The following is an 18,414-nucleotide window of genomic DNA, read 5'->3' on the forward strand; positions in this document are numbered from 1 at the left end:
TTAAAACTGTTGAGCGAAATATTCCCATTGGCTGGGAAGGCTGTGAAGCGTAGTTTTGAGATATTTGAGATACGGTATATACATTCATTTGCAAACTGTACAGTAAACAAATACGCCAAATTTATGTTTGTGTAAATGACGAAACTAAGGATATCAGCACATATTTTCCCTGGTAAATTTTTATTTCATATTTTAAATAATGGGAACTGAAAAAAGAAAAAAATAATAATAAGAGGGTGGGTAAATACAATACCACAATCATCCATACAGCTACATGTGCAGTCATGGCTCCCATGGTTAAAGCTGCAAACCAATTTTGAAGACCATCTAAAGAGGAGAATAACTGCATGTTATTTATTATGTATTTCATTGTCCTGAGAAATTCACTATGAAGTGCCAATTTAAGTAAAGGAACAATCAATATTGCTGATGCAAAAATATAGAGGACACTCATGCATTCGGAAAAATTACATCATAACTTGCCCCACCATAACGAAAAATAAAAACCAAAATAACACAGTGGCCTTATACACGTCACCTGATGGGCTAAAACACTATCCTTACTGATATAGAAACAAGACATTTTGTCAAACATGTGTCATATCAAATCTTTTTACCAGTCAAATTCAAATAATCTCATCACACCACTCGTCCTCAGGCAAACACTGCAGGCATCATAACTCAAGAAATAAACTAAAACGACAAGGATCACATAGAAGCAAACCAAGACGAGAACACAACAAACAGCCATATAAGGGTCTGCACTTTCTACATATTTTAAAGTCTTTGGCCCCATCAGGCTGCTGAGAAAACAAACCTGAGGAGAGATTTTAAAACCATCGGCTGTAATGGAAAACTGGGAAAACACAAAGAGCTCATTTACAAATGTTTCAAGAGCAAGTAACGGGTGAGGAGTTAAACCAAACAGTTACAACATGCCAATTGACTTTTGATAGTTACCAGTGGTTTAAAGATAATCAAACGTCTCAAAATTTGGGAGTACAGTCACTTTTCTTTTAATTAGTTCTGCCCCATCCACATATTTTCTTCTGTAGAAATTAAATCATACACAAATCTTAACACCAGAATTACTTCAAATAAGATAATCCCCACACAGAAAAGGACAGAGAAAAACATCCAACGGTACAAGAAGAAACACAGCAAAAAGTTCATGTTCCCAAAAAAAATAAAATGTTCCTGAAGATCCAACCTGCTGGCTCAGTGTTGCCAGTGTGTTTTCCAGAGAAAAAGTTCACTGGGATCTCCATCAGCACGTCTTTGTAATCAGAGAGCTGATAACGGATCATAATGTAGGTAAACAGTCCACTAGTAAGAAAAGACAATTAGCTTCTACTGATGTTCTGGCATGCACAAGATCTTTGAAGACATTGTCCCGGGACATCCCCATCCTTTCTGTAGTGGTACTTACCGCACCCCTCAGAAAAACATCTAATTCAGTATTTGCAGGAGACTCTTTGACACTAACTAGTGGGCTAAATTTTTCAGTCATATGTCCGTCACTGGGAGCAAAAACCCCGTTACAATTAGTGAAATACACATATGCATGAAAGACACTGAGAAGAGTGTGGAAGCGTTTGCACCAGTGCAAATGTTGCTATAGTTAACGGCGGGATAACATCATTAACACCGGGGTACTGAACCACTCATTATAATTAGGTAATTTTTAAGTCATTCTTTCAAATTAAGGTTTAGGGTGATGAAAAATAACAGCTGAAGATGAAAAGTAAGAGTGAATTTTGTGCTGGTGCAAATCTCAAAAGGTCTGACCTTCCCACAGCGGTGCATTGATTTTTACCTCCAGAAAAGATTTCCGAGGCTCAGAAAAACTCGGTATCTAAGAGAATCTCTAGCAACCCAGAGAAAGCGAAACGGGGCCGCTTGTGTCGGACAGGTTGGGGATACTGTCAGAAAGCACGTCACGACTCCTCGTTGCCGGAGTCATCCTCATCATAGCAGCAGTCGCTGTCCCCATCCTCCACGTCGTCGTCGTCGTAGTAGTCATAGAAGACATCGGAGCCTTCGTCGGGGGCAGGGACAGGTGTGCGAACGCAGTATTCAGCTAGCGTTGTGGGGACCTTCACGCCGTCGCGTTCAGCTTCTGCTTTGGTGGCCAAAACCTGTTTCCTGAGACAGTTAAAAAAAAATATAATGAGTTAAAACCAAAATGTGTCAAACAGGTCAATATTTTTGTGGTGGTTGATCTTCACCTGATAATCTCTACATATTCACGGTCCTTGCCCTTGCTGTCTCTCCACTTGCGGTACATGACAGAGGCGTCCACGTTGGCAGGAGAAAAGGTGTTGGGCTCATTGAGCAGTGAAATTACACTCAGCAAAATGGTCCTGGACAGCAGAAACAACTAATAAACCTTCTGTTGCCCTGGTGTTAATTACAGATACTCAGACTTGTAGCTCAGGGCTATAGCCATCGATTTATCATCAAATTACTCGCAAATGTTGCGGCCAATTTAGGGAACTGTGGAACTACAGAAGAAAATGGAACCAAACTGGAGAAAACAGAACTTGTGATGTAAATGTCTTATCTTGATGAAGTGTTACGATCTCATAGTTCCCAGTTCAAGCCCTGATGCGGACAAAATGTGGAAGGTGTTCTGGTAGTAGAGGAAGGTGCTAGAACACTTTCAGAGCACTGCCGAGGTACCCTTGTGCAAGGTACTGAACCCACAAATGCTCACATAGGGCCCTGGGATGAACCGGCGACCCATCCAGGGGTGGACCCAGAGTTCAAACCACAACAACAGACAACCAGCAGAATGGTGCATCCTAGCCTTTGGCTTTATGTTTTGTAAATTAGTATTGTCTCTCAGATGTGTATGGTTTGGAACAGGCTTGTCTGGCTTACAGGACACTATTAATTAACATTTCAGAGCTAATGCAATGAATGTATCTTCATATTTTATTAATAAAATTATTATTGTCGTAAAAAAGATGTGAAGTATGTGCTTACCGGACATTCTGGGTGGGGTTCCACCTCTCTGAAGGCAGCTCTCCACTTTGTGGGTCATCCACTGGAGGGTGCAGTATAGAAATGCACACGTCTCCATTCTGGAAACAAACAAGAGGGCATTTCCTCAAATACATACAGAAAAGCAGCAACTAGATGCATTATTTCTTGTGCTAATGTGGGCTTTTACCTCATAGATGTTGGGGTGCCACATCTTGGTGAGGAACCGGAAGGCAGGAGGGGAATATGGATAATCTATAGGGAACTTGATTCGAGCCTGGGTGACAAACGAGACATGCTGAGATCCACATACTGCTATGGAGCATATATTCAGTCCATGATGCTATGTAGCTCGATTAGCGTTTAGAATATTAAACAATGTCGTGTGACCTTACAAATGCTGTAATGAACAACAAAGGGTGATATAAGGACTATATAATTTCCCCGATTAAATTCGTCCAGTCGACCAAAAACGTTGCCATTACTTTAAACGAAGAACAAAGATTACGGGGACACTTTGCACTATTTTTTACTCTCACCTTAAAATAGCCTCCTTCATAGTGGGTGTTCGGGGGTCCGAAAATGGCCACTTCCCAGTTGTACATATCAGCCTCGTTCACCAGTGTTATTTTGAATCCCTCGACAGGCTGCTCCTGGAGGCTCTTCATTTCCAGCATGAGTGCTTTCTGTGAACTGGCTACATGAGTGTGGTCGTGTTGCGCCATACTGACAACTTGGTTGCGTTCAAGATAGTCTGGATCCCACAGCTGATCGAGTAGCACAACAAGCTACCGACACGGCGAAATAACTTGTGCCTTTCCGATATTCGGAAACAATGAAACAGGCCAGAGCAGTCAGGATATGCGGACGTTAAGCTGATATTTTCTCCGATTCAACTAAAATATCAAGCTATTTCAGTATTCGCAAACTCGAGACGTAAACAAATCATAATGTCTGAGCGTTAGTCCATCAGCCTGCCAAGACAACAAACGGATATATACTGATCAAGTGTAGCAGCTGGCTAAAATAATCTAGCTAACAAGCTCTACCTTAGCGACGAACTACCGCGGTGGGAAGTTTTCTAGTTTTGAGGCGCTGACTACAAAATACGGATACGCCTATTGATCTCAGCTGCTAGCAGAGATCAGTTCTAATGATGAATAGTCGGATACGTATTTGATTGACCTGACAGTAGCCAAGGAAAAAAGAACAGTGTTGTTGAAAGAAGTCTCCTCTCCCTTCAATACAGCCTGTAACACCACGTGATTTCTGGGATTTGTAGTCAAGTTTCCAGCCGTTAACATTACTTTCAACTACGGAAAAAACAACAATCTCGAGCAAAAACAATAATTGTTTAACTATACTAATAATACAAGTCACGAACACCAGAACAGATATTTGACGTTATATGTTTGACATATTTATGCAAGAGTGATGTTGGAGAACTACATTTTCAAATTGCATGACGTCACAGAATAGCTACGTTGTTTGTGTTTGTGAAGAGCGATATGACCTATTTTATCAACCAAGCAGTTTAGCCAGAACAAAACAACTGAATGATATTTATTTGAGCCAAATGTTCCGAGAGCTATAACAAAACAGCAGATAACAAATTAAATTGTTTTGTACTTGGGTTTTTATAGAAATATTCATGACATCAGGATATGCGCCGTGTTGTAGAAAGCCCATCGAGGTGTCTTCTTAGTGCCAGAACAATAAACTAATGCATTGAAAATACACAATTATATAGGATGATTAACCGCAACATATTGAATTAGACCTATTTTCTGGGGGGGTTTGATTTATTTTTGCTGGTCTCTATGGATCTTAGAAGCCATAAGTGCAGAGAGTAATTGTCTTAGTTACATCTTATTTACGCGACAGAGAGAATTTAGGGCCCCGTAGCCATAGAAAGTTCGTAATGGGTTCGAAGTCTCGTCGTTCTAAGTCCAGAAGTCGTAGCCGGGACCGATGGAACAAATCAAAAAGGAGCAGGTCTCGGTCACCAGAAAAAAGGAGAGGTCGTAGTCGATCTGTGGACAAGAAAAGAAATACTAGCGGCCGAGGACGTTCTGGAAGCGAGGACTACAGTGATGGTTCTCCCGGTCGAAGTCGGCCACAGCATCGGAGTCGTCCAGGATCCAGGAGCGACTCAGAGAGCGACAGAAGACCGAGACAGCAACGCTCAAGGGGCCGATCATCAGGGTAAATCTGCTTTAAAATCCACATCTCTCTATAGTCCCTCTAAATACCGCCATTACCATTATTCTGCGCCTCAACTGCTATTAGCTCTGTGTGTGCTCCCGTGTATGTGTGTGTGTATGTGTATGTGTACGTACACATAGTCATCTACTGTAACAACAATTTCTAGGTTTGGGATCAATAAAAATCAAATCTGTTGCCAAGGAGGTTGTGTAACAGCAATTTAATATTATATTTCATAAATAAAACATTCAAAGTGAATAAACAGAATTGTATTATGGATATGACAGATCACGAAAAGCACTTGAGCATCCATAGATTGAGTTTACCGTGTTTAAGGGGTAAATGTCTGAAATTAAGTATGGGGAAATGAATTTAAAATAATGTAACCATTTGTAGATACATTTGCTTCTGTTATTGCATTCAAAGTAACTATTTTTATAACTATTTTTCAGTTCGGATTCAGATGATCCCAGAGCGATGAAGAGAAAGGAAAAAGACAGACGGCGAAATCCAAAGCAAGAGAGTAAAGCAAGGTCGCGGGACAGCAGCCATGGCTCCAGTGATTCAAGTAATGATAGGCAACGGAGGAGGGAGAGAAATCCTGACAGCAGAAGTCCAATGAGGGACAGGCAGAGAAGGGAACGGGACCGAGAGAAAAACAGCAGAGAGAGAGAAAGAAAAGGAGACAGAGGCCGAGAGCAAAGGAAGCGGAGTGAAGACAGGGAGGACGGGAGAAGTGTGGGAACCAGAGAGAGAGGGAGGCGACGCTCTAGTTCATCTGACTCATCCTGCAGCTCAGGGTCTGATAATGTGGTCCATGCAGCAAAGGAAAAAGAGGAAAAGAAAAATCAGAAGGAGGTGATGAAGGCTCTGGAGACACCAGAGGAGAAGAGGGCCAGAAGACTGGCAAAGAAGGAAGCAAAGGAGAAAAAAAGGAGAGAAAAGATGGGATGGAGCGAAGAATACATGGGGTACACCAACGCAGACAACCCCTTTGGAGACAACAATTTATTAGGCACATTCAAGTGGAAGAAGGTGAGTTGATATTGTCAGACAGTCACATTTTATAATATTAAAATGCAAACATCTCTGTTCTGATGAATAGTGCATCTTATTTAATAAAGATTTTTTACTTTATTTCATAGGCACTGGATAAAAAAGGCATTGGCCACCTTGGAGAAAAAGAGCTTAAAGAGCGAAATAAACAAATTCAGGAAGAGAACCGCCGAGAATTGCAAAAGGCACGAGTTGCTCCATTTATTATAAATCAAAGTTTGCATTGCTTGGAGTTAATCATAAACTAAATGCGTGTACAGGTGAAACAGCTGCGTCTAGAAAGAGAACGAGAAAAGGCCATGAGGGAGACAGAGCTCGAGATGCTACAGAGGGAAAAGGAGGCAGAACATTTTAAAACTTGGGCCGAACAAGAAGACAATTTCCACTTGCAGCAGGCAAAACTCCGGTGAATATGCATCTGGTCTCACGTTTTCATTTCAACTTCAGTGGCAGTTTTAATGAATCACAGTGTCTGATTCCAGTGAAGGTCCAGAACTCTACAGTGTATGAATATTTAGTGTTTGCTTTCGGTCTGCAGGTCTAAGATCAGAATCCGCGATGGTCGGGCCAAGCCCATTGACCTGCTGGCAAAGTACATCAGTGCAGAAGATGACGATCTGGCTGTGGAGATGCACGAGCCTTACACGTTCCTCAATGGGCTGACAGTCACAGACATGGACGACCTCCTGGAGGACATCAAAGTTGGTCACCTTTCCTTCAAGTTAGTTTAAACCTGTGTGAAGTTAACATATTTTATCTCTTTTAAATAAAAGCGTGTGTTGTCCTTGTAGGTCTACATGGAGTTGGAACAAGGGAAAAATGTTGACTTTTGGAGAGATATGACAACTATCACAGAGGATGAGATCAGCAAACTGAGAAAATTGGAAGCCTCTGGAAAAGGACCAGGTACAGTTTTTCCATTTCACTGATCACTTTTGTGGTTAGTTAACTCTAAATAATAGCTGCATGCATGTTAATGGGTTTGATGCTCAGGTGATCGCCGTGAGGGAATCAACACAGCCGTGAGCACGGACGTACAGACGGTCTTCAAAGGAAAGACATACGGCCAGTTGCAAGCGTTGCACCTAAACATTGAGTCAAAGATTCGGAGTGGAGGGTCTAATCTTGACATCGGTTACTGGGAAAGTTTGTTGCAACAGGTCAGGGTCTACATGGCCAGAGCGAGGTAAGATTATATTGATTTAACTGGTTTAAATACATGTAAGAAAAAAATAGTCGAGCATGATGATGCTGTTGCTCAAATCACATTTTTCCCCTCCCAGATTGAGAGAGCGACACCAGGATGTGCTGCGACAGAAGCTCTTCAAGCTAAAACAGGAACAGGGAGTGGAAAGTGAACCTTTGTTCCCCATCATCAAAGAAGAGAGGATTGATGAGGAGTGAGTTATTCACAAACATCTTGCTCAGTGTGTACTTGTGTTCAGGACCTAATAATTCTTTTATTCTTTTTTTTACATCAGTTTTATCAGAGATGAGCGAACAAGGTTGACATTGAGAGAAGAGGCTGGTCCATCTTCATCATCCTCCACAGACCAGAGAAGCTGGCCAACCAGGGAAGATGACGAACAGCCACAAGCATCAACGTCCACAGCTGCGAACCAGGCTGAGGGTGAAGAAAAGGATGCAAAGAAAGATGACGAGGACAAAGACGAGATGGCAGAGGCAGTGTTGACAGAGGAGGACCTAATCCAGCAGAGCCAGGCCGACTACGATTCCGGTCGGTACAGCCCATCGCTGCTCACATCCTCTGAGCTGCCACTGGACTCGCACACGACCACACCAGAGGAGGACCTGCACAGACTGCAGCTGGCGCGCAGGCAGCTACAGGTCACAGGTATGACTAACAGATTCTGGATGAGGAGACTTCAGAAAACTGTCCCCTTACAGCACAAAACATGTATCTCGTATCTGCTGCAGGCGATGCCAACGAGAGCGCCGAGGACGCCTTTGTACGCCGCGCCAGAGAGGGCATGGGCAACGACGAGGCCCAGTTCAGCGTAGAGATCCCCGTCACGGGGAAAATGTACCTGTGGGCAGATAAATACCGTCCCAGGAAACCTCGCTTCTTCAACAGGGTCCACACGGGTTTCGAATGGAACAAATACAACCAGACGCATTACGACTTCGACAACCCCCCGCCCAAGATTGTCCAGGGTTACAAGTTCAACATTTTCTACCCAGATTTGATCAACAAGCGTTCCACACCACAGTACTTCCTAGAACCCAGTCCTGAAAACAAGGACTTTGGGATTCTGAGGTTCCACGCTGGCCCTCCATACGAGGACATCGCCTTTAAGATCGTGAACAGGGAATGGGAATACTCCCACCGACACGGTTTCCGCTGCCAGTTTGCCAACGGGATCTTTCAGCTGTGGTTCCACTTCAAGAGGTATCGCTACAGAAGGTAAACGTCTGCCAACCAAGAACCTAGTGTGGGTTTTATCCTACACGGTATAATCAAGAGTTCTGTCAGTGTCCCGAGTTCTGTTGTCCTTTTTATCTGAAGTTGCAACAAAAAGCTGTAATTTTTTAAAGACACATTAAAGTTTTTTTGTTTAAAACTTTCAACCCGCTGTCTTTTGTGAATACAAAAAAATACAACTCTTCTTACACAAATGAACAAAGTTGACATGTTGGGCATATTTCATCTGAACAATACCATTAGTAGAAGTTGATATAAAATAAAGCAGGAGTTGGAAGTGGCTCAGATTTATAATCTGTGAAATATTTCAAACAGCTCTTGCACTAATCAACAAACTGCAGAAATGGGAGATTCTCCCTCTGAAGGTCGTTCTTGGCCTCTCCGGTGCATTTGTTCGAATTCGGGATGTAATGATCATATTTCACATAACGGTTATTGTGGCCAAGATGATCCCGGCTGTCATTATTGCAGTATTGTTGAAACATGCTCAAAATATTTCAAAAATGTACAAATACGCTGAAATCACTGTCCCAAATTTTATTTTTGAAAAGCAATAAATAATATGCACAACGTATTTTCGGTTGGCTGAAACATTAAAAGTTGACAACCTTCAGTCTGATTCCCCTCAATGTCCTTTAGAAATCCGCAACACGTCCAGGCTCGTGGGCGGGATCAGTAATGAACAAATGCTTCCTAAGGCCCGTGCTATAGTTTTTGGATTGGAATAGTTATATAAATAAAGCGACATTGAAACAAACTAAATTTTGCATTCGTGGCGTCGCCCAGACGTGGCCCAGAAAGTCCGCACATACGAGAGCACTTGGTTGGTGAGCTGAACTATGCGATCTCCACGTGCACTGCATTTCACTTATATCCTACTGCTCTGGAAGTAAAAGCTTTACAAACAGCAACCACAGTGAGCTAGTGTGGCTGAATACTTTTGGAACGACACCGATTCCGCCACAAAGCTTGTGTAGGTGAAGAACTTAATGTTGCAAAATTCAAAAACTGGTTTGACAAACAAGGTGAAATCTCTACCTAATAAAGGTGAGGTGACTTTCCTTCAACTATGATACGACTACTGCAAACTGCTCAGTAGTCAGAAAGTCCGGTTGCACAGACACCAAACAAGCAATGGGGATTACTGGATTAAATCAATGGAATTAAATTACTTTTATGAATCCAATGTATACAAGATTTTATAAAAATACAATTTCCATCACAGTGACATGAAACAAATGCCATAAAGACAATGAGACATTTCTATTTTGCTTCATTTATGTCTCTTTGGTTTAAATGGGTCTATGCTTCTATGCGTGACCACCGATCGTGCAAATTGTAAAAAATCTGAAATGTCGACCAGTCCGAAATGGCTGATGAGATCGTCGGACAACCGAGGAGCAGCATAACAATGAGTTTTTAAAAATGGGGGAAACAAACACTGTTTTAGTGATAATTATAATTCCAGATGGTAATACTCCTGGCTGTCCTGCAGTTCCACGGCAGTGGTATGTGTCTTTTGTAACAGTTCCAGGTCAAAAGGCTGAGAAGACCGACTATGAGGACACCAACTGCAGCTTGCAGCCCAGCTACAGCTGTGTTGTTGACCTGAATCCAATCACCAGAACCTAATAGGCCCACCTGGTACTCCGCCATGGTGGTGCTGAACTGGCCAGCCTTTGACTTCTCCACAGAAAGGCAGCGATACGGACCAGCGTCTGACTTGGACCCAGTGAAGATGAGGAGTCCATATTCGTGGATTTGAAAGTGGCCGTTGGGGGTCAGTGTGTTGCCGTCCTTCACCCAGACGGTTTCAGCCAATTGGGAGGGTGAATGGCAGTAGAGCTTCAGGTTTCCTCCAGGCCAGATGGTTCGCTTCAGGGGGATGAGTGGATCTGAAAACAACAGTCATCCATTTTATTCATGATCTGCTGCTCTCATTAGTCAGAAATTTAAATGATGTTTGTTCTTGGTAGCTCAGTCTGTAGGGGACTGGGCTGAGAAGCAGAAGGTTCTTAGTTCAAGCCCAAGAGCAGAAAAACCATGGAAAGTGTTCTGGGAGCTTCCAGGATCTTTTGAGCACCGCCGAGGTGCCCTATAGCAAGGTGCCAAACCCCCAAATTCTCACATGCGATTAACTGGTGACTGCCTTCACACATATGCAGCTGGAATAGGCTCCAACATTCTCCCCCTGACCCCAAAAGGGTCGTAGGGGTCAAGAAAATGTTTTTTGTCCCATCACAACAGGTATTAGTGTATTTATGTGTGTATTTTTTGTGATTTGCTTGTGCATTCTCCATTAGACATACTGCAAATACACAGGCACAAACTCACCAGCTGGTGGGCAGAGCTTGGCATCTCCTTCTTTCACACTTTGGATTAGTTCTCTAAAGAAAATAGCCAAATGTCAGTTAAGATGAACCAAGTCAGGGTCCCTCCTGAGACGGCTGCCTACCTGGTTGAACTGGATAGGAGACTACATTTCCCATCAACCCTGTCCCAGCCACAGTAAGGGTCTCTGGATAGCACACAGTCCATGCAGGACGTAGACCTCCCGCAGGTGGCCAGAGGTACCTGAGTCACCCCGGAGTCTGAGCCTGCATAGAGCTGACCCTGTACAGTAAAAATACAGATATTTAGCAAACATAATGTATGTTCTTTACCAGAATGTCAACTCAAAATGAAAGACAGATTTTCCTACCTGAATGATAATAGTACAGAATGTAAGAATGCAATTTTTTCTGGCATATCAGGAAGAGAAATGGCTATTATTTTAATTGGAGCCACAAGGATTTTACTCTCAAGGTTTGATGTACCGTTATCTTCATCGGCCATATATCATGGATCAGTAATGAACAAATGCTTCCTAAGGCCCGTGCTATAGTTTTTGGATTGGAATAGTTATATAAATAAAGCGACATTGAAACAAACTAAATTTTGCATTCAACTCAATATTTACTTCTCCCAAAGAGGCTGTTCTTAGCTTGTATGTCTATCTCATAAAAAGATTTTAATGAAACTTTAAAAAAATATTGATAATGGGCCATGGAAGACGTTATAAATGTTTCCGAACATCCTGGATTCCAGAAGCACCTTGTGCTTTCAACTGTCTAAGTATCTTACTCCTAAACTAATAAACCCACATTAAATTCAACTAGTTTTAGATTACCGTGACATTTGAAAACTTCAGGATCTTTATGGATACTCGGGGCTGGAAAACCTGCACCTCCTCAATGAGGAACATCTCTCCGTCGTAGTTCACCCCCTTCACCAGCGTTCCCTCCTCTTGTCAAGCACAAACACAACGACTTGATTCATCTGGACACTTGACTGGTGGAACCAGCCCCGACACCCACCTGTTCCCATAAACATCACGTGGTACTTTTGTCCATCAGCAGCTTGCACCTGGTTGACCACTATACGTGTGAACGCAGCTCCCTTGTGCACCAGCAGAGGCTTCCCTCCAACTGGCTGGATAGTTTGATCCATCAGGGGCCTCAGTTTAATAAACTGAAGGGTTGGGTCTGGGAGGTGCAAAGTGTCATTTATACCATTATTCCGAGCCTCGTTGTCTATACACTGATGGGAGAAAAGGGAAGGAAACAGAAAAAGAGAACCAAGTCAGGCCAGAAAAAGAGCCGCCAACCCGCTGAGCCACTTGTCAGACATGAAAAAGTTGCCTTTTGAGCATTGTCTTCATCAACAACCCCACACTTTCATTAAAGAGCTCAGACTCACAGCTCCAGGCCGGGGGACGGGCACATCTCCACTGTACATAACCCACTTCACAAAGGAGGTTTCTACGGTGACTGGAGTTTTGTACTTCCCCTCAGCAAACACGTTGCTGACGTCGGACACGCGATACGCACAAACCGCAGACAGGTCCGACGTCTCCCTGACACACACACACACACACACACACACACACACACACGCACACACACACACACAGAATGTGAGCACACTGCAGTGCCAAAGCCCATGAAAAAGACACCTCAAAAATACAAAGAGCATGAATTCAAAACGCACGATTGTGGCCTGAAAACGGCGTAGAACAAGCAGTCCCTCCAGCCCCGGTGGGAGCCACACCAGTGGTAGACATCCTGTATGACGTACGGCCGCTGGGACTCAAGCACTGGACAGTCCATTCTGGCCTTCAGGAAGGATGTCCATTTTTTCTGCAACGTCCTCTCACCTCCAATGTCCCCCTGTGGACATCAACACCGTAAAAATGTGAATGCACAATCAAATGCAGAAATACTGAAGCTGCTGCTGGATCTTTGTCCAGCGTGCCTGCTGGATAAACCCGTTCACCTTGCAGACCCGAGCCACGCGGGACACCAACAGTTTGTTGTGGCAGTCGCACTCCACGGCTACCTCACTGAAGAACAGATAGACCTTATCGTCATCTCCCACTGCACTCATCTGGCTCTCTGGAATCTGAGTCATGGACACGAAGGTGGGCTCTAAAAGAAGGAAACATTAATGGTTGAACTTGTTTCCAAACAGTTTGAGCGTGTGGCAATTCACCGTTGAGCCATGAGCTCTTGAACTCAGTGCGTATGGTGACAGGGGAGCTGCGCAGCAGGACTGCTTCTGTACCGAGGAAGTTCATGGAGGTGGCTGAGTATAGATTGTTTTCTACAAGATGTGAGAGATTATGCTGCATTATTCAGCCCTGCTCAATGTCTCATCCGTTGAATACCTGGTGCTCACCTAACATGAGTGACGTGTGTCTCTGAAAGGGATCAAACGGACACTTCCCTTTACCGTCCTCCACCTTCCTCTCAAGAGTCAGTTGACCATCTGCGTAGGACTGTAGAGGTATTTACATCAATGAATGCAGAAAATGGGACAGAAGCAGACATGAGCGAGCTGTGTGACCCTGACTGTCTGACCATGTAATCACACTTGGGTTTAAATGCGTTGGTTCCACACACGTACATCTTGTTGTCATCCCTCTTGTGCAGAATTCTGATAAAATTCTTGCAATCCATCTGTAAAAATCAATAATCCTAAAATCCCACACATGTGCCTGAAATGCAGCTTGCTTTCTGAAGCTAACAGACCAACCTCGGGATCTTTTCCTTTGTTCTGACACTCAGATATTTGCTGCTGAGTCACTTCCCACTTTACCTATCAAGCACAGAAAGATATTTTATAGGTCTTGATTAATGAAGCATTTTGTCATCCACCTGCTCATGTCACTGAAAACATCATATCATATAAGGTATGAGTTGATGTAATAGTTTTCAAAGAAGATGATTATTTTGTTGTTAAAAGCAGAATAAAATCAACTATTTTGTTCTGCTTCGAGGTGGAACTACCTGGATCTGTGGTATACTTACTGAAGCACGATTCTTGGAGATGTCTTTGAGGTCAAGAGCATATATTGCCTCCCGGGCCCCCACCAGCAGCACGTCCAGGTCTTCTCTCAAAAGCATGGTGGTGTAGTTAGCCACTCCCCCCTCGTGGAACAGGTTAGCATTGTCCTCTGGAGGTCAAAAACATGAGCAATGAAACCTCTCCAACCAGCTGCTCTGACTAAATCCACGTGTGTCAACACGCTCTGAGAGTGTTTCATGAAACCGGCTGCAAGACTCACTGTGAAATGCTACAGATCTGCGGGGGGTGTATTCAAGTGAGGAGTCGTCCTTCAGTGTCCAGGCCAGAGGCAGCAGCCAGAAGAAAGAGAGCAGCGGATGCATTTTGTCTATTCACGGGTGAGCTTCAGTGAACGGGGCAGCAGATTATAGATTATGACTTAGAGTAGAAAATCAAGGCACTTGGAGAGAGTTGTCTCCTTTAATGGAAGTTGTTGAACTTAATGACAACTACACATCACGTAGCATACTTCGCCAGTAATTTAACATATTAGCAGAGGTCAGTAGTAATACTGGGATGTTCAATGATTGAAGCCCCTTTGATCAAGGATGAAAGTAATTTAGTTTCTTTTGTCATGTTTTTCAACTGCAACTCTCTTTGCACCAGTAGGTGGTGTCATTTTACCCTAACCTCTAGGGCTTTCTCACATGTCTAAGTCAAGAGGGGTTCCTGTGTTTTAGACCCCTTCATTGTATACAAGCATTCCAAGCCTATTGAGAATACGCCCCCCAGTAATTCCGAATATCCACTTTTGTACTGTCTTACTTTGTGTAAGGACCAAGAACAGTATATGTCTATATATAATACTGGTCAATGGCAATTGTTGACACCTGAAACACACAAAGATTAAAGAATATTAAAACAATTCTCCAAAAGGGAAAGACGACAGTCATATACAGATTTGGCAAAACACCAAAATAAATCAAAAAGGATGTGTGGAAGTGAGGGTGTTCTTTACTAGGAAGCAAAGCATTACTTTGGGAAAAGGGCCAGAGTGAGCTGGAGTCAGCACGGCTGTAATTCTGTCAGTGCTATAGTGATGTTAATGCAGGGCCATGAAAGCCATTCCACAGGGTGCCGGGATGACACCTTCAGAAACTCTCCCTCACCACAACACATGACCGAGACAAATGCTGGCATCACTGTGGGAGGAACAACTTTGGGGACACCAGAAGAGAAGAGGGCCAGAAGACTGGCAAAGAAGGAAGCAAAGAGAAAAACGAGAGAAAAATAAGGGATGGAATGAAGAATACATGACATACACCAGCATAGACAACCCCTTTGGACATAAGCACTGCAATAAGCTGGGTGGGGCTGGGTGGAATGAGACTGTGCACTGGCTTCGCCCTATGCAGTTGGGATAGGCTCAAGTTCCTACCTGTGACAGTGAAAGGGATGAAGCTGTCAAGCAAGAAAATAAAATTATTAGGCACATTAAAGTGAAGGAAGGCGAGTTGACATTGTCAGTGCTTCACATTTTATAATATAAAAATGCAAACATCTCTGTTGTAATGAATATTGCACATTTTCCACTGAGGACATTTTGACTTTTATTTCATAGGCAAGGGATAAAAAAGGCATTTGCCAGCTAGTAGTAAAAGAGCTTAAAGAACAAAAAAACTAATTCAGGAGAACCGCCGAGAATTGCAAAAGGCACAAGTTGTTCCATTTCTTATGAATCAAATGTTGCATTGCTTGGAGTTAATCATAAAATAAGTGCTTGTCACAGATGTGGAAGACCTTTTGAAGGACATTAAAGTTGGTCATGTTTCCTTCGTGTGAAGTCAACATAACTTTTTTCTTTTTGAAATCAAAACCTGTGTTGTCCTTATAAATGTACATATAGTTGGAACAACAGAAAAATGTTAACTTTGTAGCAAAATTACAACAGTCACATTGATGAGTTTAGCAAACTTAAGAACCTGGAAGCCTTTGGAAAAGTACCAGGTACAGTTTTTCCATTCACTGATCACTTTTGTTAATGATTTTGAGGTGATCACCCTGAGGGAATACATACAGCCATGAGCACAGACGTACAGACGGTCTTCAAAGGATAGACATATGGCCAGTTTCAAGCCCGTTGCACCTAAACATCGAATGAAGGTTCGGGGTGGAGGGTCTTATCTTGACATTGGTTACTGGGGGAGTTTGTTGCAGCAGGTCAGGGAGTAGGTGGATACTGAAGGGCCTGGAGGTGCTGGCCACATGGGCCCAAATGATCGTCAAGCCATCAAAATCTAGATCTCTTGTACTGAGGAAAGGAAAGGTCTCTTACAAGTGAAGTTCCACTTCAAACATGGCGATACCAGGACACCATTCATCACAAAGAAACCAATGAAGAGCCCGGGGAAGGTTTTTAACTACAGCCTGAGAGACGCGACAGCCATCCACTCTAACTCTACCAAGTTCTTGAGGGCTGGTTAGCCACAGTGGACAAATCAGGCCTTCCTGGTCAGTTCAAGGCCTGGATTTACCAACATGCCATCCTCCCTAGATTCCTTCATGGTAAGCTGCAAAAGTGAGGTGCTGCAATACTGAGAGTCCTCTGACCACAAGGTCTCAGAGGCTGAGATTCAAGTCCAGACAGGTTGGAAGTCGAGAGCAGAATTCTGGCTGTGGCATAAAGCCCTGGGGGCAGTGATTGAGGGCAGAGTGGGCCTAGGTAGTAGCATTAAACCTTGTAAAAACAAAGCAAGGGGGAAGGTCAGGAGAGCACCTGTCCAGGAAGAACTGTGAGTATCAGTGGAGGAGTAGCAGTTCAGCAGGTCAGTAAGAATGCGGCACAACTCTCAGGCTGGATCTGGTCCTCCTCTCAGCAACCTCCAAGCAGATTATTCACCTATAGCTATGGGTCCCCTGGGAGGGCTACATTGAGGAGGCCAACAAGAGGAAAAGGATTAAATATACTGAGTTCCAGTAAAACATGTAGAGAGCTAGATGGCAACCCATTGAGATGGGATGCAGCGGGCTCGCAGGCTTGTCCCTCTGTAGGGACCACAACATGTTAGGTATCACTGGAACCAGATGGCAAAGGGCCATTAAGGAGGCCAATGAAGCAGCAGACGTTGCTTCAAGGTGGCTATTGATCAAGCGAGGGGATCTACCTGGAAAAAAGCTGGGGCTTGATCATCCTCTAGTTGGGTCGACTGGACAAGAGTGTGTGATGTTCGAACAGCCAAAAACACTCCAGGAAACATCTCTGATGATGTGTCCAGTTTGTATCTCTAGTTGATGCATATCACGAGGGTCTATATGGCCAAAGCAAGGCAAGGTTCAAATGATTGATCTCATTTAATTGTGTGGACGGTAGTTGAAAGGGGATTTCTACCATCTACGGTACCTGTTAAAGGGGAGTGTTTTCTTGCTAACATTGCTTGTTGGGGTCAAGCAATGGGTTTCTGTAAAGTACCTAGTCAATTTTGATTTTAACAGACATTATATAAGTCAATATGAATTAAAGATGAAATTACAAATATTACAATGTTTCTTTCCTAGACTAAGGGTGACAGAGAAGCTCTTCAAGCTAGATCAGGAACAGGGAGTGAGGAAGAGGAGTATGTTATTCACACACATCTTCATAGCAAAATTGCTCAGTCTGTACTTGTTAAGAAAGAATCATCCTGAGGACTAAAACATTCATTTTTTTACAGGTTTATCAGGGATGAGCAAAGAAGGTCAACAATAAGAGAAGATGTTGGTCCATCTTCATCCTCCAAAGACCAGAGAAGCTGGCCAACCAGAGATGAACAACAGTCACAAGCTTCTACATCCACACCTGCAAACAAGGACCAGGGTAAAGAAATGCAAAGAAAGATGACGAGGACAAAGATGAGACTGCAGAGGCAGTGTTGATGGAGGCAGACCTAATCCAACAGAACCAGGAGGACTATGATTCCGGTTGGTACATCCCATCGCTGCTCATTGCTGCCACTGGACTTGCCCATGATCCCACCATAAAAGGGCAGCTACTGGTCACAGGTATGACTAACAGATTCTGGATGAGGAGACTTCAGAAAATTGTCTTTACAGGACAAAACATGCCAACAAGAGCGCCGAAGACGCCTTTGTACGCCGCGCCAGAGAGGGCATGGGCAACACCGAGGCCCAGGTCAGCGTAGAGATCCCCGTCATGGGGAAAATGTACCTGTGGGCAGACAAATACCGTCTAAGGAAACCTCGCTGCCAGTGGTCCAGCTGGTGTTCCAGAAGTTAATCATCTTGGTTGTCATGTGTCCTGGCAGTGTCCTACGTCCTTTTTAACAAATGATGCAACAAAAGCTGTAAAAAAAAGCTTTTAAAAGACACACATTAAAGTTTTTTTTGTTGGATTTTTCTGCCTT

General features: G+C 43.5%; 3 protein-coding genes across 3 annotated transcripts; 1 reads left to right on the plus strand and 2 right to left on the minus strand.

Moving 5' to 3' along the window:
* Nucleotides 1–161: 161 nt before the first annotated feature.
* On the minus strand, nt 162–4,241 carry LOC130538471 (ubiquitin-conjugating enzyme E2 R1-like). The gene is made up of 5 exons (XM_057056094.1): nt 3,525–4,241; nt 3,176–3,262; nt 2,989–3,086; nt 2,229–2,363; nt 162–2,145 (listed from the first exon to the last, which is right to left on the minus strand). Exons 1-5 carry the CDS (start codon nt 3,708–3,710, stop codon nt 1,938–1,940), a joined length of 714 nt encoding a protein of 237 aa, XP_056912074.1. The 5' UTR covers nt 3,711–4,241; the 3' UTR covers nt 162–1,937.
* Nucleotides 4,242–4,801: 560 nt separating this feature from the next.
* cactin lies at nt 4,802–8,835 on the plus strand. The gene is made up of 10 exons (XM_057056090.1): nt 4,802–5,190; nt 5,643–6,225; nt 6,336–6,431; nt 6,507–6,652; nt 6,785–6,947; nt 7,038–7,152; nt 7,240–7,432; nt 7,530–7,646; nt 7,728–8,101; nt 8,185–8,835. The coding sequence occupies exons 1-10, from the start codon at nt 4,907–4,909 to the stop codon at nt 8,673–8,675; spliced, it is 2,562 nt and encodes an 853-aa protein (XP_056912070.1). The 5' UTR covers nt 4,802–4,906; the 3' UTR covers nt 8,676–8,835.
* Nucleotides 8,836–9,211: 376 nt separating this feature from the next.
* On the minus strand, nt 9,212–15,657 carry LOC130538470 (semaphorin-4E-like). Its single transcript, XM_057056093.1, has 14 exons — nt 14,295–15,657; nt 14,038–14,183; nt 13,763–13,825; nt 13,588–13,686; nt 13,406–13,505; nt 13,220–13,330; nt 13,004–13,155; nt 12,719–12,897; nt 12,428–12,584; nt 12,046–12,268; nt 11,859–11,974; nt 11,145–11,302; nt 11,024–11,076; nt 9,212–10,584 (listed from the first exon to the last, which is right to left on the minus strand). Exons 1-14 carry the CDS (start codon nt 14,395–14,397, stop codon nt 10,136–10,138), a joined length of 2,109 nt encoding a protein of 702 aa, XP_056912073.1. The 5' UTR covers nt 14,398–15,657; the 3' UTR covers nt 9,212–10,135.
* Nucleotides 15,658–18,414: the final 2,757 nt, after the last annotated feature.

This window comes from Takifugu flavidus, chromosome 15, assembly GCF_003711565.1.
Source record: "Takifugu flavidus isolate HTHZ2018 chromosome 15, ASM371156v2, whole genome shotgun sequence".
NCBI lineage: Eukaryota > Metazoa > Chordata > Actinopteri > Tetraodontiformes > Tetraodontidae > Takifugu > Takifugu flavidus.

Coding starts and splice junctions, on each gene's coding strand:
- LOC130538471 (XM_057056094.1), bottom strand. CDS start 3,710: ATGGCGCAACACGACCACACTCATGTAGCCAGTTCACAGAAAGCACTC. Junction 2,364..2,988: donor AACCCCACCCAGAATGTCCG/GTAAGCACATAC, acceptor TCTGCTGTCCAG/GACCATTTTGCTGAGTGTAA. Junction 2,146..2,228: donor GAATATGTAGAGATTATCAG/GTGAAGATCAAC, acceptor TAACTGTCTCAG/GAAACAGGTTTTGGCCACCA.
- cactin (XM_057056090.1), top strand. CDS start 4,907: ATGGGTTCGAAGTCTCGTCGTTCTAAGTCCAGAAGTCGTAGCCGGGAC. Junction 7,433..7,529: donor GTCTACATGGCCAGAGCGAG/GTAAGATTATAT, acceptor TTCCCCTCCCAG/ATTGAGAGAGCGACACCAGG. Junction 7,647..7,727: donor GAAGAGAGGATTGATGAGGA/GTGAGTTATTCA, acceptor TTTTTACATCAG/TTTTATCAGAGATGAGCGAA.
- LOC130538470 (XM_057056093.1), bottom strand. CDS start 14,397: ATGCATCCGCTGCTCTCTTTCTTCTGGCTGCTGCCTCTGGCCTGGACA. Junction 13,331..13,405: donor ACACACGTCACTCATGTTAG/GTGAGCACCAGG, acceptor CACATCTTGTAG/AAAACAATCTATACTCAGCC. Junction 11,975..12,045: donor CGTGATGTTTATGGGAACAG/GTGGGTGTCGGG, acceptor GTGCTTGACAAG/AGGAGGGAACGCTGGTGAAG.